This window comes from Schistocerca gregaria, chromosome 1 (genome assembly GCF_023897955.1).
Source record: "Schistocerca gregaria isolate iqSchGreg1 chromosome 1, iqSchGreg1.2, whole genome shotgun sequence".
NCBI lineage: Eukaryota > Metazoa > Arthropoda > Insecta > Orthoptera > Acrididae > Schistocerca > Schistocerca gregaria.
The window spans coordinates 422,646,386-422,674,311 of NC_064920.1; the positions used below are offsets into that span (position 1 = coordinate 422,646,386).

Consider the following 27,926-nt stretch of genomic DNA (forward strand, 5'->3'; position numbering starts at 1 on the left):
CATTTTTAAACCCATCAATTCATTCTTGGGCTTCCACTCTTATCTTTCCTCTTCGTTCTTGTACATATTGTATATAACCTATCTTTCCGTATTGCATACACCTATTTACATGAGAATTTCGATTATTATACAACATTTTACGTAATCTAAAGCTGTTTCTGTTGACAAATCATATCAAAGTTTCTTTTTTTCTCTTAACGTTTACTTCCATTATAAAGCGAAAATTAAGAACTACCTCTTTGGCGCTTTCACCTTTCCTAAAGCCAAGCTGATCATTCTGCAACAGATTTTTTTCCGTTTTTCTGTACATTATTCTTGACAGTACTTGAATTTATGATCTGTTGAAGCTGATTATGCCTTAGTTGTCGCATTCATCTGCCTTTGATATCTTCTGGATTGTGTCAATGTTTTTCAAAGTCAGACGGTATGTTTCCAGACCCATAGATTCATATGGTTTGGATGTGACAAGCTCGAACACATTTTGGTCATACTGTCTGATGTTTTGGTCGATGCCTACCATCACATAAGAATGCGTGGAGGGAATCAATCCCAAAAGCTGCAAGTAACTCCAGGCTCAGTCGTTTAGGTTATTTCATTGTCGGGACTTATAGAGGAGTCTGTGTTTCCTCAAACTATTCTAAAAACAAAATAGTTTGATCATAGTTTCATGAAAATATACGAAAGTATGCGACATTGTTCGTGGTCTTGGGTTTCGTTGTTCATATTGTCTGTGGTGCTTCGCAAGAAAACAAGGGGTTTAAGGCCCCTCCATGAGAAACGTGACCAGACCTTAACACCACCGCTTCCAAATTTTACTGTTGGCACTACACACGCTAGCAGATTACGTTCAGCGGGCATTCGCCATACCGGCACCCTGCCATCGGATCGCCACATTATATACCGTGATTCGTCACCCCACACGTTTCTCCGCAGTTCAGTTGTCCATGTTTAAGATCCTTACACTAAGCGAAGCGTCGTTTGGCATTTACCGGTGTGATTTGTGGCTTATTAGCACCCGCTCGACCATGAAATCCAAGTATTCTCACCTGTCATCTGTCACAGTAATTGCACTGGATCGTGACGCAGTTTGGAAGTCCTGTGTGATGGTCTGGGTAGATGTCTACCTATTACACAATACGATCCTCTTCAACTGTCGGCGGTCTCTGTTAGTCAGCAGACGAGGTCGGCATGTACGCTTTTGTGCTGTATATGTCCCTTCATATTTCCACTTCACTACCACATCCGTCGGAAACAGTGGACCTAGGAGTGTTTAGGAGTGTGGAAATCTCGCTTTAGACGTATGACACAACTGACGCCCAATCACCTGACCACTTTCGAAGTCCGTGAGTTCCGCGGAGCGCTCCATTCTTCTCTCTCACGACGTCTAATTTCTACTGAGGTCGCTTATATGGAGTACTTGGAAGCAGGTGGCAGCACAATGCACCTAATATAAAATGCATATGTGTTTCCGGCGATTCCGGGTACTTTTGATCACATAGTGCGTGAAAAATACAGCAAAGCCAGTGGGTGGACCGGAAATTGCATTCCTGCAGTCTATATCCACGTCACACTCCGAAAACCACCTGACGGTGTGTGGCGAAGGGTACTTCTGGTACCAATCACTAATCACCCTTCCCTGTTCCACCAGCGAATGGCGCTCGGGAAGATTGATTGCCGATAAGCCTCAGCAATAGCTCCAATTCCTCGAATTTCCTCGTCGTGGTCATTTCTTGGTAAGTATGTGGGAGGAAGTGTTATGTTATCTGAGAAAGAGCTCTCTCTAAATTTCGATGGTAAATCTCTCCGTGATGCACAACGCATCTCTTGTAGCACTTTCCACTGGAGTTTGCTGACCAAACGATATTCTGACGTCGCTCTTCGTGAAATCTTCTCTCTCTCTCTTCTACCAGTCCTGCCTGATACGGATCCCAAACTGACGAAAACTCCTTAAGAATCGCTCGAACAAGCACCGTGTAAGCCACCTCCTTTGTGGATGAGTTACGATTCTTCGTATGAATCTCAGTTTGGAGTCTGATTTTCATAACATTTGTTTTATAGGATCGTTCCAAGTAAGGTCGCCCTGAATAGTTGTTCCTAAATATTTTACGGTAGTCACTGCTTTCAGAAAATTCCCTCGAGCATGTGTGTGTATGTTGCCCTTAGCGTATGTTAAAGTTAGATTAAGTGGTGTGTAAGCCTAGGGACCGATGACCTTAGCAGGTTGGCCCCATATGAAGTTACCACCAAATCAAACTGTCATCAATAGAGCAGTTGTACAGTAGTGGATTTCTTTCCTGTGTATGTGCAATATGATACATTTATTTACGTTCAGGGTGCTTGATATGGCAGGAGAGCTTGATATGGTCAGACGTTTCCCAAAGCAAGCGTCGTTGGCCACACAGACCAGGTCGTTACAATTAAATTGCAGCCACTCGCCGAGATCCATTATAGGCAGTAATTATCGTATGGCAGCGAAACTTGGTAAATATTATAATGTATTAACGCGGAACCAATGTACTCTGGAAAAGTATTAGTTCCAATATCAGCCAACAGGTACAAATCTGCCAGTGTCTATGCAAGGAAGACGTATAAAATGTTTAGATGCGTAATGGATTAGGAATAGGACGTTAGCAGAAAATATCAAAGAAGTGAGAAACGGTTAATCTTAAATTTATTATAAACCACCATTTACACAGTTGTTCAATAAGAGCACTGGAGACGTCAACAAGATGCTGCAACCGTAAGACGACGTAATCAACAGTTGCTCGCAGCAGTTCCGATGGAATCTCAGAGACGCGTTCCTGTATACTAGCCTTCAGATCTGGTAGAGACCGAATGTCTCCCTGGGAAACGTATTCTTTTAGATATCGTCAGAGGTAAAGTCATATGTTACAGATCAGGTGATCTCGATGACCACACCTCTGGAAAAACTCTGGAGATTACACGTTCGTGGGAGGCTGCATTAAGCGGATCTTCCCCTGTGCAACGACATAAGGTGTTGCCCCATCTTGCATGAGAACAGTGGTTTCCACACAGCTCCACTCTTGTAAAGCAAGAATTTCAATTTGCACAAGGAGGTCTCGATAACGTGCAGATGTCACGGTACACCCGACAGGCCCTCTGCTTGTATTCTATTCGAAGAAAAACGGATCAAAAATACAGCTGCTTATGAATACATACCACTCAGTCACAAACTCCAAGTCCAGTGGCTTTTCCTGCACAACATGCGGTTTCAAAGTACAGCAAATTCGGCCGTTCGATGTATTCACGGCACCCTGCAGTGTAAAATGTGCCTCGTCTATCCATAGAATATTTCTCAGCCACATAGCATCAACTTCGATCCATGCCAGAAACTGAAGAGCAAATTCCCAACGTTGCTGCAGATCATGAGTTGTCAGTTGTGCCGTGCATTGTAGCCGTGGGGTGTAGGGCGCACTGAAGTCGTTCGCGCGGCTCTCCCCGTCGGAGGTTCGAGTCCTCCTTCGGGCATGGATGTGTGTGTTGTGCTTAGCGTAAGTAGGTTTAAGTTAGATTAAATAGTGTGTAAGCTTAGGGACCGATCACCTTCACCTCAGCAGTTTGGTCCCATAAGATCTTACCACAAATTTAAATTTTTAATTTTTGTTCACTTGCTGCACCCTGTGGATCCTGTACGGGAATCAGTGTAAAACGGCGCGTAAAACTTTCCGTAATGTGGACAACTCTCATAAGGCAGTGTAACGTCCCACATGAAACATTATAAATGATTGTGCTGGTAAACTTCTACGCGATTTGATTGTCAAACAGCTGACCAAAACTGAATGTACTCAGGCAGTCCTCTCTTGTTCTGATCAACACTAAACTGACACACACTGCAATACAGCGAGAGCCAGTATTGCCAGTTAAACAAAAGATTCTAACTACTGAAGGCATTGTAAGAAAATGAAAGATTTTGATAGAGGACAAACAATGTATTTACTTTAATAGTGTTCGAAAGTCATTATATATATCTGTTCCTGACATCGAGTCTTTACAGAATTCCTTTTTCTGGCGGACACACGTCCAGATCGTCCGCTTATAGTAACCTCTAAAAACTCTGGTATCTCTCTATCCATATCCACCACTGCTGGCGCCTCACATCCAACTGCCCAACAGTACAATAGCGAATGTTCCAACAATGCCAACCTGCCACTGTCTGCACACAGCACAGTCAGTGATTTTCATACAGAGCGCTACGTGGCGTTACCAACACAAAAACCTAAACAGCCTAATTACATATTCCCCATGCTCCCCACAAAACATTTTACAAACCGATTTGAGCAGTGGTCAGTACACATGTGGTAATTTTTTTTATATTTACGCTAATAATATATCAAATGCACACACTTATTAATACGCTGTTGGTCAAAAGCAAAAATTGTCCTCACAGTCATGATCATTCATCACAGTAGTAATCGCACTTTGTTTTTTAAGGGGCCACAACAGAGCAAACCTACAGCAGGGTTAGTCAAGTGTTGAAGAATATTGGTATGTAGGTCATCACAGAGCACGACCACAGTATTTCTTGTAGAGATTATGGTATTGGTTGGCCATCAAATGTGCAGACACACTGTAGTCCTTGTAAGAGATGGCCAGCAGCCATCTGTTGCCACTGTTCGGGTGCATAATCACCATCGAAGAGGCTTGCGGATGATATAACAAGTACATAAACCACCACTTGTGCCCTCACAAACTTTTTGGAATGTACTCAGAACCAAAACTGCTGTTAACCACTCCCTCGCTGAAATATCAACACACAAGCGAGCTTTAAAAGTCCCTTCTGTTCTTTAACTTCTCCCATATTGTGCAAATACTATGACCAACATAAACGTGTGCAGTAATCTTACCGTATAATTAATTGGAAGAACTGGTGTCTATACAATTTATGGCATAAGAATACAATTATAAAGATACAGCAAACATCATTAAAGAACATAGTAAAACACACAACATTTGTAGTAACACTGGCTTAACAAAAGAACATAAATAAACATACATCAGTGTTACAGGAATAATGACATAAGTAAATAAATAAAAAAAGTGTAATAAGCTTTCGAAACATTTACTTCACACATGAGCATTAAAAGAAAGCAGAACAGAATAAATAATGTCTAAACATCTCTACAAAGTAAACAACATAATATTAATGCAAATTATATGTGAGGATAACAGTGTTCCTCATCATAGTGAATGTAGCTTAGTTTTAGAAGAGAAAAAAATTCTATGAAACATCACACAGAGACAAGAAAACACAAATACACAAGGGCACACATACACATAGCGTAATAACACGAAAGGAAAGGACAGGGTTTGTTTTCAGTGTGACATATGGTTCTGCACTGCAACCCAAAGCTTCATTCCACAGATCTTTCCTCTTATTTCAACATTCGTTCCCGCAAAAAAAAAAAAAAAAAAAAAAAAAAAAAAAAAAAAAAAAATCCTATCTAAGCATACCTTCTCTATTTATATGTTCACATATGTCTTACCTCATCTTTTTTTTCCCTTTATCTTACCTCATCATTTGTTTCCAAGAAAGTCCTACCTAAACCTGTTGTTCCAAAACCCTACTTTTTCGTTTATATACTCTTTCAAAATAATAATTCTTCATTGTACACTACCTTTTCTGGCTAAACCCTTAACACAAACAGCATTGACAAAAAAATGCAAATTGGAAAAGTAAGCAGCAATTTATCTAAATTAGCAATGCCCGCCGAAGTGGGCGAGCGGTCCTAGCCGCTATAGTCTGGAGCCGCGCGACCGCTACGGTTGCAGGTTCGAATCCTGCCTCGGGCAGGGATGTGTGTGATGCCCTTAGATAAGTTAGGTTTAAGTAATTCTAAGTTCTAGGGACCTGATGACCTCAGATGTTAAGTCACTTAGTGCTCAGAGCCATTTGAACCATTTTTTTTTTTTTTACCAAAGCATATGCAACATTACAACTAATAGAAGGCAATGTGCAGCAACAAGAAAAATAAATCAGTAGTGTAACAGGTTTAATACAACGTAAAATTCAGTAGGACTATGCGTGGCAAACAGCAGCAGCAAATGCAATAAGTTATACCCAAATACAACAAAGCTCAAGCAGAAAAAGTATTCCAGTATTGATAGCCATGTCTAATACTTATGTCACATCTTAATACTAGAGTGATGCATCACAATAACTTACTCTACCAAACAAGTTACCAAGTTATGTTTGCAATTCCTGTGAGGGAAAATGTCTATTTGTGCTCCCTTTTGTAAGGAAAGTAAATCATAAAATTGTTATTTACTGGGTCTGTAGACAGAAAACATTTCTATTAGTACCTAAATTAAATTTTATTTTAACAAATGCTGCAGTGCAGTTAGAAACTAGGTATTTAAAAAATGAGCCAAGTATATACATTAAACAAAGCATGAAAAGTCATTCACTAGACATATGGCATCTCCTAAGGCAGTAAAAATGTCTCTCAACCAGAAAGACAGCAGTTACAATCACGTGTGTAGACATAAAATATTTCTGATCATTTCATTAGTCATTTTAGTAAATATCAGAAATTACGAGCTCCAAACTGCAATCATATGTTTTCAAGTATGAGTGCATTACGTCAAGGTCACCTTTCGGTTAGCATACTGGTACTCACGTTCACACACACACTCACCCTTCATAATGATCAATACCATATCTCGACGTCACAATACACATCGTCATCACAATAATAATAACTCCTCAGTCAGATCTCGAAAACGTCATAGCTTTCTTCAATAACCTAAAAACCTTTTAAAAAAATGCTCTCTGCTCTTTTCAATTAAGACATCTGCCGCAAATGTAATTCAAAAATCATTATCCCATACCAAAGACATCGTTCAAACCTCTCATAGTATTACAATGGTTCCAAAACAATATGAACAATTCACAAAGTACAGACGAAATACAATTTCATAACTGTTAAGTTATCTAACTGTATAACTGCATAAACCTGTGTCACTGATTTAGTTTAAAAAAAGTTTGTCTCTCAGTTAAATAATGAGATGTCTGTGTAATTCTGTGTTACAGAAATATGGTACTGATGTGTAAAATTGTATCAGCAAATACCATATTAGCTAGGGCTCCTAGCGCTCGCCACACGCTTTGTACACAATGTAAGCGTGTACCAACTGAGGATTAATGTAATTATGCCCTCAGGTGTTACAGATTACAGTGACACAATGAAATGTCTCACCGAAAATCTTCTTTGTATCTTTGTAATTCGAAAATATTTAAAAAAAGGTTTAAGTACAGAATTTAATCACTCAAATGCGTGACCTGTGGCGTTGTCAGTACTTCACGGTAAAAATGTGCCAAGTGTCGTAGTTATCGTCCGCTGTAAGCAAAGTTCTGCAAAATTCAATCTACTTACTTTGTTATAACCAAAAGTGAAAATGCTATGCATTTAGATATCGTAGTTATTACGTACATTCATGTGACCAAGAAAGCAGTGTACCTTAACACATTGTTGTGCTACAGAAAAGGCTGTCTCATTGTAGCTGTACCACAAAAGTTACTACTAAAACATATTTTACTTTCCAGAAGAATGTAGAAAAAAATGGTTCAAATGGTGCTGAGCACTATGGGACTCTACATCTGATATCATCAGTCCCCTAGACATAGAATTACATAAACCTAACTAACCTAAGGACATCACACACATCCATGCCCGAGCCAGGATTCGAATCTGCGACCGTAGCAATGGCGCGGTTCCGGACTGAAGCGCCTAGAACCGCTCGGCCACCGCAGCCAGCGAAGAATGTAGAAAAACTGTACTGATATAAGAGATACAGTCCAAAAGCAATAATATAAATTATGTCGCTCATTAATTGCGTCATGATATAATCGCGTAGCTGTCAAACAAACAAAATACTAAGTCATCTGTAATATCTCAAAAAGTACTTTAAATAAAGAATGTTTTTTCATGTAAACCAAAATGTTGCATTAAAGCCTCATTAGCAGTATATGTTCTAAGTATGTAAGCCTTATAGTCATTACATAATCATGCTACGGACAAGCAAGACAGTACACACAATAACATTGTGTCGTCTGTTCAGTATAACAACGCAATCGTAATTACTGACTAAATAAGTTCCCTAGGTTCTTGCCTGGATAGTTAATTTCAAAACATTGTTGCATGTTAACAGATTCTACGTGTGACAAAGCTTACTAGTAATGTGAAGTAGCAACCTTAAAGCAACGATTAATTGCGGGTTCATGTTGCGATGTCGACAGACGCTTCGGCCAACGAGTCCCCGAACTTTTGTCCACTGCCAGGAGTCCGTAGACATTCTCCAAGCACCTATGAATATCTGAGAGTCTATGGTTTTCCGCCAAAACTCAATGGCAGCTCTCTGCTTGGAATGCAGCTCCGTTACAGACACTATTGTGAAAGCTACGTATAGCGCCGCTACCTGTCAGAATGTCATGAAACTATTGGGTCTAAAGCTGGAACATTTCGCATTTTGTCAACTGAAACTGGCAGAGAAAAAGTTGTTCTGCTTTTCTCATTCAACGACCTTCGTATGTCAGCATTCTATGAGGAAGTGAAGTACTGCTATTTTTCTGGAGAAAAACAACAAATGTAGATCATTTTTTATTCATTTGTTACAATTGTGATACATAAGACATTAGAATCGTCGCACTGATGACCTACATCCACTGACTGTTCGCAGATGGGACAGCAGTCACTCGTTGTGTGTCCCGGCAGCCTTCGCCGCTGCTCTGCCAGCCTTCTTGGCAGCTGTCCTGGCTTTGGCGGCAGTCCTCAATTTCTGTGCTGTTCTGGCTTTGCCTGCTGTCCTGGCTTCGGCATGAGCTGCTGTCCTGGCGAGGTCGGAATGTGCAGCTGCTCCTTTCTGTGACGCTAAAAGGAACAAACGACGTTCCGTAGTTACAGCTCAAAATTGACAGCCAATCAAGCTCAACACCTATTACTTACCAAAAATAAGGAACCTTCTGATTACTCTGCAATTGACACTTGAGTATTTTGTAGTACATACGTACACTTATAGATTATCTCTCTACCATCACACTATAGAATAGCAGACTGGAAGACCTATCACTTAAATCACTCCGCTTCACTTCTTATTTCTCTTATTTTACCACAATAGTCGATTTTCCTATGTAGGTGGGAGTTAGCAGCATATTTTGGCTTTCGGACGAGAAATTTGTAATAAAATTTCGTGAAAATATCTCGCCACAATCAAAAATAAATTTCCTTAATGACTGTCATCCCAAATCACTTGCCAGAGTCATACAGTCTCTTCCACTTCGTGAAAACTGCTCTTTTTCGCTGCCCTTGATCAATCCTGTGTTGTAAGATCTCAAAACACTCAGAAATAGTCCAGAAGGGGACAGATAGGCGTGGTTCAGGCAGTCTTTTAGTAGGTCTGTTGCATCTTCTCAGTGTTCTGCCAGTAAAACGCACTCGTTGTTTCCCCATCTCTCAATAAACCGAAGTCGACCATTTGCCTTCCCTATCAAAGTTTTCAACATGCTGGCTCCATTTCATATCGCTTTTCAAAGATACGCTCAGAAATTTAAAAGGCGCTACTGTACCATACAGGGCACTGCTTAAGCTGTATCCGATCATTACAGATTTGCTTTTCCTTCGCATCCGCATTAACTTACATTTTTATGCATTTACAGCCAGCTCTCACTCACCACACCAACTGTCTAAGTCATCTTGTATCCTCCTACAGTCACTCGACTTCGACACCTTCCTGTACGCCACAGCACCATCAACATTGCTGTCCAACCTATTAGCTAGGTCATTTATGTATATTAAAAATAACAGCGGTCCTATCACACTACCGTGGCACTCCTGAGGATTCCATTCTTTTATACAGGTGTCACCTGCGCTTTTTTTCCAGTCGTTTGCGACTTTGCGCTGGTGGAGAGATTCGCGATAAATGCAAGTAAGGGGCCATTACTCAAGTCTTTTCACTTGTGACGTATTGTTCCTCAGGCGTCGTCATATGATGTACTACAGTCACTGGTCCAGCTCAGAAGTTCGTCGTATAATTGCTTATGATCAATTGGAATGTACTGCTGCGTATTTTCTAAGTCTTGATTTTTTGTATTTTAGTTCGTACGTGTCCTGATGGTAAGCAGGGTGTTTTGGTGGAGCAACAGGTTCTCGGAGATGTGCCACGAAGTATGTGTGACTCACTAACCCGTTGATACACATCAAACCGTTGACGAAAGCAACTCTGGCACTCGCATATGCAAACTGGAAGAAACTTCTGATTGCAAAGTTTTATCTCTAAAAATTTGGCTTGTTCCTCGTTTCTTCAGAAACTCTCGTCTTCTTATGATACTTTGCCCACCAGTCTTTAAAACCGAGAATTCCAGATGTGTGATCTTCAGTGACTGTAAGTTTTGCATGTTTTGTGCTGCTTTAAGGGATGTGCTGTGCTATTTGATGAACAGCCTGATTGAAACATATTCTGTTCATAAACTCTGCTTATGTGTAACAACGCTTACAACGATTTATATTCTACCTTCACACGCTAGCCATAGAATCACAGATATATTACCTGGTGATATATTCTCTAGGTAAAGAAAGTCATAGGTTGTCATAGTTCAGAAATTCCGAAAATGCAGTGGATGCGAAGGCTGTTGCACTCTCGGTTTAAAAGGGAATACACAAACCAAGACAGGCAAAGGTGAGGAAAGATTCATGCGTCTGTGAAAAGATCTACGCGCAAAGCATACAAGAACTACCACCGTCGTAAGTTAGCAAAAAGATCTGGACGAGAACCAGAGAAAATTCTATGCAAAATTGCTAAACAGGTCCAAGGCTTCCATCCAGTCACTTGTCGACCGGTGCGGTGTAGCAGCAGAAGATAGTGAAACGAAAGCCAAAGTTTGCACTCCCAACAATATCGCCAAATGTTCGGGTCTAAAAGGGTACATTTCAGTGACTTACGCCTATTTAAAACAAAATGTGATTTTCAGTTGCATGTTACAAGGTATACTCTGCAGCTTAGAGTTGTGTCTGTGACATTTAATTCACTTATGTTACCAAATATCAACACTTCTTTCAGTGTCTTCTTCCTATGAGATCAACCTTTTTAAACGGCCAATATTTTCTCATTTTAAAAGACCATAGCGTTGTATGTTTCTGTATTCATGAAATAACGTATACAGCAATTTTTCTTCTGTAACAGGTTTTTTAAAATTTTATGGTAAGTTGATTTTTTTTGACTTACGCTCTATTTAAAAAACACCGAATTATAGTTATGGGTGCATTTGATCACTGAACTTTGATATATAGAGCGTTCATTGTAAATTACTGTACCGTTAACATCGGTCTGTGTGCTTAATGGCATGAAAAAGAATCCATGTCTGGAGATTTATCACTTATGTGCTAAGGGAGCAAACTCTTCAAACAATGAAATTAACTCTCCTGCAACGTCTAAATGAAAGACAGATAATAATTTCCTACGATTATGTGAAGTAGGAAACTTTAACCAAGTAGTCGGTGGGGTAACAGTGCTTGGTGGCACACAAGAAAGTATACAACATTCATGTGTCGCAATGAACATCACGCGTCTCTTCTTACAGTTATGTTCAGCAGTCTTTTTCATTAGCGTAACAAGAAGTTGCAATTGTGGCAGTTGACAGCATATTAGTTCTTTATTCACTAATCTACTGATTATTGAAAGGATATTAAATCATAACGCCTCATTCACTTAGTACCTGTGAAAGAGTTGAAGACCCTTCTCTCTGTCGACCTCTTCCTCCAACTCCCTGTCTCCTGTTTACCTCTCTGTCTGTCCGGCTCCTACGTCACTCCCAACCCAGTTGAAGTTAAAGCCTGTATTATATCCTGAACTGCGTACAATTTCTACTTTTCTTGTGAGAAGACAACACTTGGTGTTCCCAAACGCTTTCATAAACGATTTGCTGCCATAGTTGTCAGACATTCTGTCTCTCTTTCAAATGGTTCAGATGGTTCTGAGCACTATGGGACTTAACTTCTGAGGTCGTCAGTCCCTTAGAACTTAGAACTACTTAAACCTAACTAACCTAAGGACATCACACACAACCATGCCCGAGGCACGATTCAAACCTGCGACCGTAGCGGTCACTCGGTTCCAGACTGTAGTGCCTAGAACCGCTCGGCCACCTCGGCCGGCGCCTCTCCTTCGTCTGCAAGATTATACTGAGGTCCAGTGAGATGGCACCAGTCTGTTTCGATGGTATATCCTCTGGAATCCAGACAACGGATCCATTAATCATACTAGTGGAAGGCGAGGGACTTTACGATGGCTAGTGTGATCAACTAACTCGTTCTCTTAGATCATCTCTTATTTTTTTCTTTGGAACTACATGTAATGGTTGATGTATGAAATTCCGGTTGAAACTGCTCAAGACCTACTTCATAGAACATTACATGTCTTGTGCTACGATGAAAACCAGGAATGAGGCAACGTTTTATGCATCAAGACAAAAACATGTACTGTTGCGAGTCACCGCTATGAGGTGAAATAGTACACGTAAAAATGTGAACACCATGTTGGTGCCTAAATTCACATTTTCCTTGTGTTATAAGCGAGTTTTGTTAAACTGAACGTTGTTTTTGCAGTAATTTCATTAAATTATCGAATGATTTTTGAATTACCAATTGATTTAGTGTCGGCATAATTCGAGCCAGCCGCCGAGGTTATACGATAAATACTAAATTTTAGAGAAATGTTTTAGAATTACAAGGTGAAAGCTAAATATTTTGTGGCTACTTTTATGTACATTTAAAAGTTAAATAATAAACTTGCATTCTACTGCCTATCATCTTAAGCCCCAATCCTTAAAGACATTCCGAGCAACATACACCGTGACTGATAATACCCGATTGAATCTACTTAATTTATTTGTTTGTACATCTCAACCGAGACTGGTAGAGCAGCAGTAAGACGCAGACCTCACATTCGGAAGAATGGCGACTCAAATCCCCTTCGTGGCATTTAGATTTAAGTGGCCTGTGATTACCCCAACTCACTTAAGGAAAATGTCATGATGCTTCCTCTCTCAAGATCACAACCGATTTCCTACCCTGTCCTTCCACAAATCAAACATGTGCTACGTCTGCAATGAACACGCCGTCGAGGGCACTTTAAACTGAAGCCTTCCTTTCCTTGTCGTAACACGCAGTTAAGGGAACTGTCCCATATAATTGATTTAGACCTAAAGTTTTGAGACCTTTTGAACATCACGTTTTATGAATACTAAGTATAAAAAATTGGAAACTGTACCGTGTTCAGTATTTGTGTCCTCGGATCCGTCCGGCGACGAGCCGTCGCTGCTGAGCGTTTTAAGGGCGAAGATTGGGCTGATATTGGGCTCGTCCTCTTCTGCAGCACCTCCTGCCCGAAGTAACGAATATGTCAGACGGTCGGCGTCGTAGTCATCAAGATCGTCTCGTGCAATCGGCTTGTTGTCGTCTTGAGCCGCGGCGTGCGGCACGCAGAACACAACCAGGTAGGATCCTGCGAGCACCAGCAGCAAGAGACGTGACATCTCCTTGCCTGTGTGATGCGGAAGACTGTCTACACTTTCCAGCTAGACTGCCGTACTGTGAAGCCGTGAAAGAATCCCAACGTCTTTTATAGCAACAGGGCGGTGTCAACTGGATACGTTATCGCTACTGGGAGGCAAATGTTTACATGTGCAGTTCAAACGTATGCTAGTAGAGTACAATCAACACAAATTATCTCTTACCATTTTACCGTAGTTGTTACTTCAAAAGGTCTTGTTCTTTTGCCCTTTCATGCAACGGGATATTATTATCTAGTCTGTTATTTAAGGTGAACAAAAAACACACGTCAAACGCTACAGCGCGGTCTTTTCCCACTAACAGTACAAAAATGTGTGATAGCGTAGATTTTCCCGACGTATCAAGTACTGACGATTTTCACGGGGTTGCAGCCTGAGGACAACACGATATTTCTTCGGACGATCTGGCCGCCATCTTCAGCTGAGGTTGAGTGCACAATCACGCCGGAACTGAAGAGACCTCAGATTCGGCGCCTCCTTTATGCCGCGGGTACTGGCCGTTGCGCGTGCGCGAGCAACGGATGAGCTGCCCTCTGTGAGGCGAAGAAATTGCAGCGGCGCCAGCTGTGAAAACTGTCAAAAGCGAGGAACTGCAAAATTAAAATGCAATCGGTCGGAAACCAGACCGTTGTTGTTTTATCTGTGATAAAATAGGATTCCACGTCTTGCTTATAGGAAAACTTTTGTCTCGATTAATAATATCATCGGACAGTCGTATTTCGATTGATTCTTTTAATACATAATCCCAGTTACGGGTAGCCGAGGCAATAATTTGCGTCTCTTTGAAGGACATATTGTGCCCTTCATTAAGACAAGCGTTCGGCAACGACTGATTTTTCCGGCTGGAGCAGACGTGTATGCCGTTGATGTTCCACACATCGGTCTTGAACTGTACAAATAGACTGTCCAATGTAGGCCTTGCCGCAGTGCCAGGGAATCCTGTATACCCCAGGCTTCCTCAGTCCCAAATCATCTTTCACCGACCCAAGAAGGGATCTAGTTTTGGCCAAAGGCATAAAGACGCTTTTAATACCTTTTTTCTGAGGATTCTTTAAATTTTCGAAGCAATGCTTCCCACGAAGAGTAAAAAGCAACAGATTTGGAAGTGTCCACCGTTGGTTCTCGTGGGGGTCCAAATGGAAAAGCACAAGTAATTTGGCGATCAGTATACCAATTCTGCCTGAAAACAACATTGAGGTGATCCAACTCCTGTTTCAAGTTATCGGAATCCGAAACAGCATAAGCCCCCTTGACCAGTGTGCGTAAAACTCCCAAGCGTTGATGTTGTGGATGACAACTTGTGGCATGGTGGTAGTGGTCCGATTGCGTAGGTTTTCGGTATACACTGTGGCCGAAAGTCTCATTTTCTTTCTTATGTACTAAGTGTGTGTGTGTGTGTGTGTGTGTGTGTGTGTGTGTGTGTGTGTGTGTGCGTCGCGTCTGTTCTATCAGACACTACGATCCGAGGCAGACTGCCTTGTTAATCAATTAAATGTAGAAGGAAGAATGTCCAAGCTGTCGCAGAGCGTTAAAATTACAGCTACGGTGGCAAATGAAAATTTGTGCCTGACCAGGTTCGAACCCGGATTTGTGGTGTCTTTTCTTTCGGACATGTCCGAAAGAACAGACACCGCACATTTACGCATATAGAGGGTGTTTCAGGAATAATAGTAGGCAGTTTAGCAGGTGGTAGTATAGACGAATTGCATAAAAATTCCATATAAATGTGTCCACTTATTATTGAGTACAGAGATACAGCTGTAAGTACGTAATCCTAGTAATCCGAGTCATATTGAATCCAAAATGAGGTCATATTAACGTAGTTGAATGTTCTAGCAATTACACTTTGATAATACCCATGTGAGTATTCCGATAGCCAAAAGAACCCGCTAGTGGGAAACCATCTGGAACTATATTACTATGCAAGAACTCAAGACAATACGGAGACTCTTCCCTTGGCTAGGTAACCTCTTACTGTTATTTACGATTCTCTCTGTTCTAGGCATGATGCAAATGGAAACATTCATAATGCGCTTTCCGCTACTCTTGACAAACATCGTCAACTTGTAATCACTGCGAGTGACAACTATGTGATGATAATGGTACAGGTTGTCAGTGGGTGCGATGGTGTTACGCTGTCAAACTGCTTACAATAACGTTAATGGCGGCGCACGTAATCTAAGTATGGATAATGAGTATTCTGATTTAACGAAAATAGTACTCCAGTCTAGAGCTGCTAATGATACACTATGACTACAGAGATCATCGTGCTTGTATTACATAAATATTAATTTTGCAGTGAATTGCTTGACAAGTATTGCCGTCGGCTATGCAGCTGAAATGGCTCACTACACAGGTAGTCTACGTTGCACTTGGTTAAACAAAACAAAAACAAAAAAATGGCTCTGAACACTATGGGACTCAACTGCTGTGGTCATCAGTCCACTAGAACTTAGAACCACTTAAACCTAACTAACCTAAAGAATTTCACACACATCCATGGCCGAGGCAGAATTAGAAACTGCGACAGTAGCAGTCGGACGGTTCCGGACTGCGCACCTAGAACCGTGAGACCACCGCGGCCGGCGCACTTGGTTAAACGATCAGCTCACTGCAATCCTGCTTCTACTGTCCATAAGTACTTGTACACTGACTGTTCGTTATTCGCCTAAATATGTGCTAGAATCTGATTCGCATGTATAAGAGATTGGTTAGCGCAATGGGTTAGCGTCATCACAAAGCAATGACTAAGGAATGGATGTCGTTGAAGTCTCGTTATATCAATGGCGAGATAACTGATCGCATCACACCCGTATTGCACAGAAAACAATTGCATATTAAATATCCAAAACAAACGTCCATACTGTCGCAGGGCGTTGAAATACAGTAACGGTGGCAGAAGAATATTTGTGATCGACCGGGGTTCAAACGTGGACATCCTGCTTACTAGGCGTACGCGCTGACCATTTCACAAACGCGACACAGCGGCCAACCTGCCTGCAGCACCTATGTACACACCCTCCTAGTCAGACGCAAATTCCCATCTTTGCTGCATACCACACACGCGGTACCCCGCCGACCATTATTCCACTCGTTCGCAGCCACACTGTATTCCCGCCAGGGTTTGAACGATGACGTGCGTCTAGCACTAAAAACTTTCGATGGTACATCGAGACCTGAATAATTATACGGGATGTTTCAGGAAATTGCAGAAAAAATGAAACATAACATATGTCCAATTTTTATTGAGTACATACAGCTGGTTTCAATGCATTTTCGTTTCGCTTGTTGGTCCTCACAGGACTCTGTTGTCTACACATCCTTGAAAATGATCTCCCAGCATTATTGGAGTTAGCACAGCAATTGAACTCAACTCTGTAAAATCCTAAGCGGCCAAACTGCTGAGGTCATCGGTCCCTAGACTTACACTCTACTTAAACTAACTTATGCTAAGGACAACACAAACACCCACACCCGCGGGAGGACTCGAACCTCCGGTGGGAGGATCCGCGCAATCCGTGACACGGCGCCTCATACCACGCGGCCACATCGCGCGGCCTGGTGTTATAAAGGAAAGTCTAAAGGGCATTGAAGATGGTGGGGTAATTTTTGAAAATAAACTGTGAATGTCCTCATTTGCCATTGCATTGAGTTTTTTAGGATTACGTACTTACAGCAGTATCTCTGTACTCAATTAAAATTGGTCACATTTATTTGGATTTTTTATGCATTTCCGAAAAAAAGACACCACAAACCCTGGTTCGAACCTGGTCAGGCACAAATATTTGATCTGCCGTCTTTAATTTTAACGCCCTGCGACAGCCTGGCCATCCTTTCTTCGACATTTAATTGATTAACCTGCTTCTTTCTGCCTCAGCCTATACTAAAGCAGTGAGTGACTTCTTGATACTTCACTCGATGTACTAGTGCCTGCCGCTGTGACCGAACGGTTCTAGGCGTTTCAGTTCAGAACCGCACTGCTGCAGGTTCGAATCCTGCCTCCTGCATGGTTGTCTGTGATGTCCTTAGGTTAGTTAGAATTTAGTCTATGGGACTGATGACCTCAGATGTTAAGTCCAATAATGCTAGAGCCATATGAACCACTTTTGGATATACTACTGCAACTGTGGCCAATGATTCAAATCCCGCTGGAAAAGTATATTTGCTTCTCCACTACTGTCATTGAAACTGATCACAACGAAATTGTAGGAATCCTACGAAACCCCTAAGTTCATACTATGGTGCTGTGCAGATGAAAAAAGTAGTTTTTCATAATTATCAGATAACAGACGGAGTTTGCCAGATTCCACTAATTACGACCGCTTTGTTAATTGTTGGTTCACAGGCGCTTTTCTGCCGCTTATTGTAACTATCTTTTGAATGTTAGAGCAGCGCGGGATTAGCTGAACGGTCTGGGACGTTGCTGATCCCGGTGGAGGTTCGAGTCCTCCCTCGGGCATGGGTGTGTGTGTTTGTCCTTAGGATAATTTAGATTAAGCACACATCAGCTGGTATCCTTCCTGGTAGTGTAACAAACACTGCATCTACGCAGTATATGTATCGCAAATCTGTGACCGATGAGTTACTTCCTTGATGGTACAGAATTATCCTGCTAAATTCCCTTGATATTATCATTTTTTGAGTTCACGAACGTCGTTCCACACGGGAAATACAACTACTCTTGCCTCTTGTGTTGCGATTTATCTGTCATAGTGGCTACATGGCCTATAAGTAAGACATATAAGCCCCACCTAAGCTCCGAGGTAAATTGCTTGCTTACCAGGTGCAGTTTGCTATCGTTCGCCTTTCGAGATTCGCTGGAAGCCAGGTTTTTAACTCTTTTTGTAGCTGAGCCACAAGCAGGCAGGTAGAAACTCAATAAGGCAATCTTAAGACAACGCTCGAGCAAAAGTCGTCTTCGTACTTTCAGTACCCCTTAGTGTCAGAGAGAAACCCTTATGGAACTGCTGATATTCATAATGCCACTTTTGTTTTTTTCCGACATATTTTATGTTGTTGTGAATACGTAATTTTATCTGTTGGACGGGTTACTCCTGTAACTGAAATATCAGATCTGAAGATGGTTCTGAACGAACCGAAACCGGTCATATGAATAAAAAAAAAAAAGAAATTGCAATCAAGACGGTTTTTAAGTAACATATAAAATCACAGATTGCTGTTGTCCCATAAGACATTATGTCTGTTTTTGCAAAAAAAAATTGGGAAAATATAAAATCAACGTACAGGCCGCCCTTTTTTTACATGAATAAAGTATATGACAATACATGTTACGGGCGGGAGTGAAATCGAAGTCATCATCTACAACACAATCCCCGCAGCACGCGATGTCGCATCATGAATATGGCAACCAGCCATATAATCTTCACCATATCTGCCATTGTGGGCGGCGCGTATTTCTTTTGCATCGACCACATCTGCCATTGTGGGAGGAAAAGTAAGTCCTGTATTTCGTATGACTCCGTATGAGCTCGTGTTGTTCTTGTTAATACATCCAATAATCCATCACGGGCTTAATATCGTAAGATCCAATTGACGGCATACGTCTTTTGCTTGGAAAAAAAGTCGTGTCCGGTAGATAAAGCACATCTGATGTCATTTCTGTGTAGTTTGTGCGCCGAAGGAAGGCCAGTATTCGAAGCATCAGCATCCAGAGTCCCCCGATGCTCCACACACTAAACCATGTCCTTCCGTTGCTAACAGTCCACAGTTTGTGCAAAGAGGAGAATCGACCACATTAATTGTATGTAATCGACTCCTGGTCACAAGTTTACGGTTTATGAGAATATACCACATCGATCTCGCTGCTGTTGACAGTAATGGAGTATGCACTGCACACCAAATTTGCTTCCAACTTCTCGTTGGGTATTTGAATTCCATTTTGTTGCGGCCATGGTGATCCATCAAGCACCGACAGATATCCCGAGTCGGGGGTATTCTCGTCGAAGTTACTTTCAGACGAACATAACTATAATCAAGAAGAAATGAAGCAATGTGTGCAAGAGAAGGAGAAATGTTGCCCAGCGCTATCGGGGATTCGTACGAAGGCGGAACAAGTACATCTATCAGAGCTGATGTTACGGTATGGCCTATTTTGTATCATAGCTCGCATGTAAAGCGCCAAAGCTTTGTTTGGCACGTTTGTGAGGTTGAGGCTACTGTTCCGGATCTGTAGGGTTAGCGTGTCATGTTTGATCTTCAATAACATCCCAGTACTAACGTAATAACTAAAGGCAGCCATAAAGCGGTCTGCAATACCCTTCGGTATTGGTAGGATCTGCGATAAATGGGGCAGTATTCAAGCTAGGTGAACGTTGGTGAATGCCACCCGTTGGATCATGTCAAAGGCTCTCAGTGAGTTGTTGTGTATCGTCAGATGAACATTCTGCAGAAGCCGCCGAGAACTCAACGCCGCCGACCGCCGTGGTGAACGGGTAAATGTGATCTCCGGACATCTCAGCGATTTCACCGTCTGAAACTGTCCCGGTACGTCTTCCAGACCTCGTCTAATGTGCATAATTTTGGAGTTCGTCATGTTAACAATACTGCCTTCCGCTGTCCCTTAAGAGTTTAGATGTTCGGCAGCCTGACACACTTCATGTCCTGATCTGACAAGAATGATCACGTCGTCCGGATATGCGCGACAAACGAAAGAGTTCTCATTAAGCGCTATCCCAGTAAGTGAGTGCTTCATAACAAACATTAGCGAATAGAGTGCTATCGCAAACAGCATCATGGAGAGTGGGCACCCTTGTCGAACTGAGCTATTAGTGGGAATCGAGCCCGCTTCCAGACCGTTTACAATCACCTTCGATGTAGCCCCTCGTATTAGCCTCATAACGATGGAGGTGAAAACAGGTGGAACCGCCAAGAAGTCATGGTTTATGCTGTCGGACGCACAATCGAAGTCCACAGATATAATCGCTGCTCGTATTCTACACGTTTCCGCAAGGGCGATAACGTCACGGTACTCACTCAAAGCCGAGGAGACGTTGCTTCATCCCCCAAGCAAGCCTGTCCAGAGGATATGTCTTCCCCCACACGACGGTCCATCGGTGTTCCGGCATATACGTGGCGGAAATGCTCTAAAAATTCATTTGCAGTCTCGTTGTAGTTGTCATTGTTCCGAGTGAGACGAGGTGTAGGAGATGTGTCCATGTTGTTGTTGTTGTCTTCAGTCCTGAGACTGGTTTGATGCAGCTCTCCATGCTACTCTATCCTGTGCAAGCTGCTTCATCTCCCAGTACCTACTGCAACCTACATCCTTCTGAATCTGCTTAGTGTACTCATCTCTCGGTCTCCCTCTACGATTTTTACCCTCCACGCTGCCCTCCAATGCTAAATTTGTGATCCCTTGATGCCTCAAAACATGTCCTACCAACCGATCCCTTCTTCTAGTCAAGTTGTGCCACAAACTTCTCTTCTCCCCAATCCTATTCAATACCTCCTCATTAGTTACGTGCTCTATCCACCTTATCTTCAGTATTCTTCTGTAGCACCACATTTCGAAAGCTTCTATTCTCTTCTTGTCCGAACTAGTTATCGTCCATGTTTCACTTCCATACATGGCTACACTCCAAACAAATACTTTCAGAAACGACTTCCTGATACATAAATCTATATTCGATGTTAACAAATTTCTCTTCTTCAGAAACGCTTTCCTTGCCATTGCCAGTCTACGTTTTATATCCTCTCTACTTCGACCATCATCAGTTATTTTACTTCCTAAATAGCAAAACTCCTTTACTACTTTAATTGTCTCATTTCCTAATCTAATTCCCTCAGCATCACCCGATTTAATTTGACTACATTCCATTATCCTCGTTTTGCTTTTGTTAATGTTCATCTTATATCCTCACTGTCCATTCCGTTCAACTGCTCTTCTAAGTCCTTTGCCGTCTCTGACAGAATTACAATGTCATCGGCGAACCTCAAAGTTTTTATTTCGTCTCCATGAATTTTAATACCTACTCCAAATTTTTCTTTTGTTTCCTTTACTGCTTGCTCAATATACAGATTGAATAACATCGGGGAGAGGCTACAACCCTGTCTCACTCCCTTCCCAACCACTGCTTCCCTTTCATGCCCCTCGACTCTTATGACTGCCATCTGGTTTCTGTACAAATTATAAATAGCCTTTCGCTCCCTGTATTTTACCCCTGCCACCTTTAGAATTTGAAAGAGTGTATTCCAGTCAACATTGTCAAATGCTTTCTCTAAGTCTACAAACAAAAACAAAACTCTACCAGCTGGTGAGCAAGATGTATGAGACAGGCAAAATACCCTCAGACTTCAAGAAGAATATAATAATTCCAATCCCAAAGAAAGCAGGTGCTGACAGATATGAAAATTACCGAACTATCAGTTTAATAAGCCACGGCTGCAAAATACTAACGCGAATTCTTTACAGACGAATGGAAAAACTGGTAGATGCAGACCTCAGGGAGGATCAGTTTGGATTCCGTCGAAATGTGTCCATGTACTTCCTGGAATTCAGGAATGTAAATTTCCTGTACCATTTTGGAGCATTGTGTGTCTGAGGAACCTTTTGCGCACGGTAATTTGACACATTTTCATTGTTATATTAAGGTGAAAGTTAAGATGTTTTTAGAAGAAGTTCGTTCCGGACTTGAATTTATGTGTGGTAGTATTAATGGAGTGTTTGATGTTCAAAATTGTAGGAGTCCGGTAGTAACGTTTATGTTCCCGCGACACATGGTGCATCGAAGTACGTTCCCCAGTGATGGTGTCGAGACATCTTGCCCATATTGCGATGCCACCCAGTCGTCGTCGCGTGATCGAGAGGATTTGTGATTTGACATGATGTTCCGCTGACAGCACCTGGAAGGACATCTCACAAAGCATGGTGTAATAATAATCAAGGGTCTCTCTTTGACATCTCATCTGATCCCGCCCATACTGTATTAGAGCTCTTCTTATTGCTGGCTTAGTACACTGATGATCAGCACGGAGTACGGAGGCATATGTTGGTAGACGACTTTGACATGTGGCTCATACCTTCGCGACCCTCTGACGACATTCGGGGTCCGCTAAAAGTGGCGAATTGAGCTTCCATATCCCGCGGCTTCTCCATACACTTTGCCGATCGAGTTATATAGTAAAAATGTAAGCCAAATGATCAGTAAATGCCGCAGGCCATCGTTCCGCGTCGACCACCTTATCCCGTAGGCCCACCGAAACATATATTCGATCACGTCTGCCCGCCGAGTGACTGGTAAAATACACTCCTGGAAATTGAAATAAGAACACCGTGAATTCATTGTCCCAGGAAGGGGAAACTTTATTGACACATTCCTGGGGTCAGATACATCACATGATCACACTGACAGAACCACAGGCACATAGACACAGGCAACAGAGCATGCACAATGTCGGCACTAGTACAGTGTATATCCACCTTTCGCAGCAATCCAGGCTGCCATTCTCCCATGGAGATGATCGTAGAGATGCTGGATGTAGTCCTGTGGAACGGCTTGCCATGCCATTTCCAGCTGGCGCCTCAGTTGGACCAGCGTTCATGCTGGACGTGCAGACCGCGTGAGACGACGCTTCATCCAGTCCCAAACATGCTCAATGGGGGACAGATCCGGAGATCTTGCTGGCCAGGGTAGTTGACTTACACCTTCTAGAGCATGACACGTCTCCATTCGGCTCTACATTCACGCCTGTCGCGACACCACTGGAGGCGGGCTGCACGATGTTGGGGCGTGAGTGGAAGACGGCCTAACGGTGTGCGGGATCGTAGCCCAGCTTCATGGAGACGGTTGCGAATGGTCCTAGCTGATACCCCAGGAGCAACAGTGTCCCTAATTTGCTGGGAAGTGGCGGTGCGGTCCCCTACGGCACTGCGTAGGATCCTACGGTCTTGGCGTGCATCCGTGCGTCGCTGCGGTCCGGTCCCAGGTCGACGGGCACGTGCACCATCCGCCGACCACTGGCGACAACATCGATGTACTGTGGAGACCTCACGCCCCACGTGTTGAGCAATTCGGCGGTACGTCCACCCGGCCTCCCGCATGCCCACTATACGCCCTCACTCAAAGTCCGTCAACTGCACATACGGTTCACGTCCACGCTGTCGCATGTTAAAGACTGCGATGGAGCTCCGTATGCCACGGCAAACTGGCTGACACTGACGGCGGCGGTGCACAAATGCTGCGCAGCTAGCGCCATTCGACGGCCAACACCGCGGTTCCTGGTGTGTCCGCTGTGCTGTGCGTGTGATCATTGCCTCACGGTTCCTATGAATCTTGTCCCAGGTGTCACATAATTGCAGGTCCCAGAATAGCATTTGCAGTTCATGACAGGTAATGTGGAGTCTGGTCTTTTTGGGCTAAAACACAATTGAAGTCACCACCTATAACAAAATGATACAATCTGCCGGTTAATAAGGCCACAATCTCTTCTGAATATCTCGCACGCGCCCGACTGTTGTCTGTGCCAGAAGGGGCATAAACATTGAGAATACGAATTGAAACGTCCCCTTTGAACATTTATACATGATTGTGCTTAAAGTGACACACAATAATTTTAGCGCAACGCAATCTGACTTTCAAAAATCCCTGCAAAAGAATGGCACTGACTAACATTAACCTACACGTTTCACAAATCACTTACCTCACAAAAATCTTCGGTGCTCGAACTACTGCAATGCAGCGAGCGCCACTACTGCTAACTAAATAAAAGATTCAAACTACTGAAGACACTAACTACTGATAGGCATAGTTAGCAAATGAAAGATTTTGATAGACAACAAACAATGTATTTACCTCAATAGTGTCCAAAAGTGATAATGTATATCGCAGTTCAGTGCATCCCGTCTTACAAATTTCAAAACTCCGCCATCTCTCTCCCCACATCCACCACTGCTGGCGGCTCACCTCCAACTGCTCGACGCTACGCGCTGTTAACATCCATCTGCCCAACGCTACAATGGCGAGTATTACAACAATGCCAACCAGCCACAGACTGCACACAGCACACCCAGTGATCTTCATACAGAGCGTTACGTGGCGTTACCAATAAAAAAAACCTAGACAGCCTGCTTACAGAATTCCATTAAGAGTTATCGCCATTTCTCGAGCCGAAGGCAGATTAAGCCAGGTCACGAAGCGGAATCCAGTCCAGGACAAATATCGTCGTTTTGATTTGACTTTTTCTGTTACTGAAAATCCAGTCGGTCAATGTTGGTTGACTGTTGCTATAATTCGTATTGATACTACTACTAAGTTTACAGCTACGTCTTTGGAGCAGATACCTCCTCATGATGTTCCCAGTTACCAGACGTTCATTATCACTATGACTCAAGTTCGTGGTGTTGGAGAAACATCAACAATTTTTTTATTGATAAACCATTGTGTTAGGACAAGGAAGTCTTGTAAACTATTGCATGATGATTATATTCCTATTTTGGTTTGTGGTAGAGGTGTTGATATGAAATGTAAAATAGTTGGTGATACGACTATATATAATAGTATGTAGTAAATATTATTTATTTATTAAATTATATTTTTTTATTTTAATATACACATGAAAGCAAATAAAGAGACCTGTTGGGTCAGCATGAATTACCCATCCCAAACAACCCATTCTTCAATACTTGTGTTATAATTTGTGTTTAGTGTGCACTGCGCACGAATTTTGAATTGAGTTTGGCTGTGTGCCAGAGGCTGGTGGCTCTAGTTTTAACAAGCCGCCAGGCACAGATTTTTCAAACATGACCTTGGACAGGAGCCAACTTGTTCGTGCAAATGTTTACTGTGGCTATAAATAGCGTGTTTCCTGTAGCTGACACGTAGTCAGCAGTATGCCTCGTCGCAGGGTACATCGTGTCTTCCGATGGAGGCCTACTATTTACAAATCTATTTTGGATGTGGAGACTGAGTATAACATGAACGTTTGTTCGTCCATTTTGATTTATGTCTACAGCCACTGATGTTTATATACAATGACACATGTTTGCAAGAGCAACTCGCACCTGTTGGACACCATTGAGAACTGGATACATGCTAAAACATGCCCAGTGTTCGGCTGTATGACTAATAACTCTGCCGTATGGCTGGACTTATTCAATGACCAATGATTTGGGTACCTCGAAAAGCAGCTCGAAGATTCGAATCGTACGCACGCCCAGGCCCAAATGAGCTACTGTAACTTTGCTAGTATGAGCATTGGAGTGTTGGAACTGCAATCCTCATGTGGCGGCATCACTGGTTCTATAGCATACTGCGTCGTCAATCATCTTTACGTAAAGAGTGCAATGCACATTGATAAATGAATTCTGATAATGTCTTTGTAATTAAGATGCACTTCGTCCCTCAAGAAACGTTCGATTTCGAAAGCCTTCGGCCTAGTATAATCATTATTTCGGAAATTGTGTGCCATTGTGTTCGATTCAGATAGTAACACATGCGAGTAACGACGGTGTGAACACCGCTTCTTCCGCGAACTTTCGCAGCCAGGAAGTAAACAAGTACTTGCTGCATGCTGGCAAAGGCTGACTGTCACTAACCCACGGACTCACCCAACACAATGACATTTCGGAAGTAGACAAAACTTCCTTCTGACACTTCTGCATCTAACAGTGTTGCCAGATTGTGAAGATGGTAGAACTTGGTGTTGTCAGGCACGGTCGGTTTTATTGGCCACATTAACTGAACGACCCAGACTTAGTCTCTGTGGTGGCCGGCCGGCGGTCAGTTTTTATGTCTAAGACTGTACATAGTAATGCTAAACGTTTTACCCAACATCTGAGGTCAAGGTCATTCTCGTTGTGCGGCGCATTACAAAGTAAATATTTTCAGCCGCCAGATGGTTGAAGCGAACGGCCTACATCGAATATGATCTGCAATATAATTTTAATGTGGAGCAGTAATTCCCTCCCATAAATATTATAATATAGCAGCCTAAATACTTGGCATTTTAAGACGCATTATTACTAACAGTAAACAGTAGTGGGTATCAAGAACGTGTATCGTGTATCAAATGACATTACGTTTACAATACGATCTTTTAAAAGTAATCAAACCTGCAACTGATACGTGTGCAGAGGAAAGATATGAATGCAATATTCATTATGTAAACCATAACTAACAAATTACTTAAATAGGGGGAAAAGGATCTTTATTTTCAGGCAGGGAGAAGAAAGAAATCCTTCACATGATATCCTAGACAGAGAATCACGTAAAAAACAGCAATGACTGTCATAAAAATAATCACAGTAAATAGGATTGACAATGAAACTTCCTGGCAGATTAAAACTGTGTGCCCGACCGAGACTCGAACTCGGGACCTTTGCCTTTCGCGGGCAAGTGCTCTACCATCTGAGCTACCGAAGCACGACTCACGCCCGGTACTCACAGCTTTACTTCTGCCAGTATCCGTCTCCTACCTTCCAAACTTTACAGAAGCTCTCCTGCGAAACTTGCAGAACTAGCACTCCTGAAAGAAAGGATATTGCGGAGACATGGCTTAGCCACAGCCTGGGGGATGTTTCCAGAATGAGATTTTCACTCTGCAGCGGAGTGTGCTCTGATATGAAACTTCCTGGCAGATTAAAACTGTGTGCCCGAGCGAGCCTCGAACTCGGGACCTTTGCCTTTCGCGGGAAAGTGCTCTCCCATCTGAGCTACCGAAGCACAACTCACGCCCGGTACTCACAGCTTTACTTCTGCCAGTATCCGTCTCCTACCTTCCAAACTTTACAGAAGCTCTCCTGCGAAACTTGCAGAACTAGCACTCCTGAAAGAAAGGATATCGCGGCAATGCAGTAATGACAAAATATAAAGGACTCTGCACAACCAAAACGAAGCAGTAGACCTGGAAGAAGACCACTGTAATCATGGTCAAAACGCTGGTTTCTCTAGTAAGGTATCTTTTCTTTTGGGTGTCGACTTGGTAACATAAAAAAGAAACTCTTTATGTAAAATTCTAGGTTGGATCATGGAAAGAAATAATAATCCCTGGTCAACATCTTTTGTCACAGTACCCACAAAAGCAGAACAGCATATCAATTCCATTGTGACTATTGTTATTTAAAGCAGAAAAGAGTATCAGACGTCTACTCAATGCCAAATATAGCAGATATCTTAGATAATCTGAGTCAGTGTTGTTATTTCACAACTGTGGGACTTTGAAGTGAGTACCATCAATTATTATTAGCTTTAATATTTGAAGAGCTCCCAGCGATAACATTCTTAATCCCAACTGATCATAAATTAATATCTTCACATGCCTTTTGCGCTGAAAAACGCACCTGCTACTTTCCAGCTGCTGTTAGATAGCGTATTCCCAGGATTAAAACTTA

General features: G+C 42.4%; 2 protein-coding genes across 6 annotated transcripts in view; both read right to left on the reverse strand.

Annotated features, from left to right (window-relative positions):
* The window catches only part of LOC126350584 (uncharacterized), a 364,168-nt gene that overhangs the window by 221,535 nt on the left and 114,707 nt on the right, over nt 1-27,926 (reverse strand). The gene's annotated exons all lie outside the window — the stretch shown is intronic.
* Nucleotides 1-27,926, reverse strand: part of LOC126350782 (uncharacterized) — a 109,934-nt gene that overhangs the window by 67,195 nt on the left and 14,813 nt on the right. The window contains exon 2 of the mRNA XM_050002547.1: nt 8,675-8,888. Within this exon, the coding sequence (XP_049858504.1) occupies nt 8,710-8,888 (179 nt within the window). The 3' untranslated portion in view covers nt 8,675-8,709. The remainder of the gene's footprint in view (nt 1-8,674; nt 8,889-27,926) is intronic.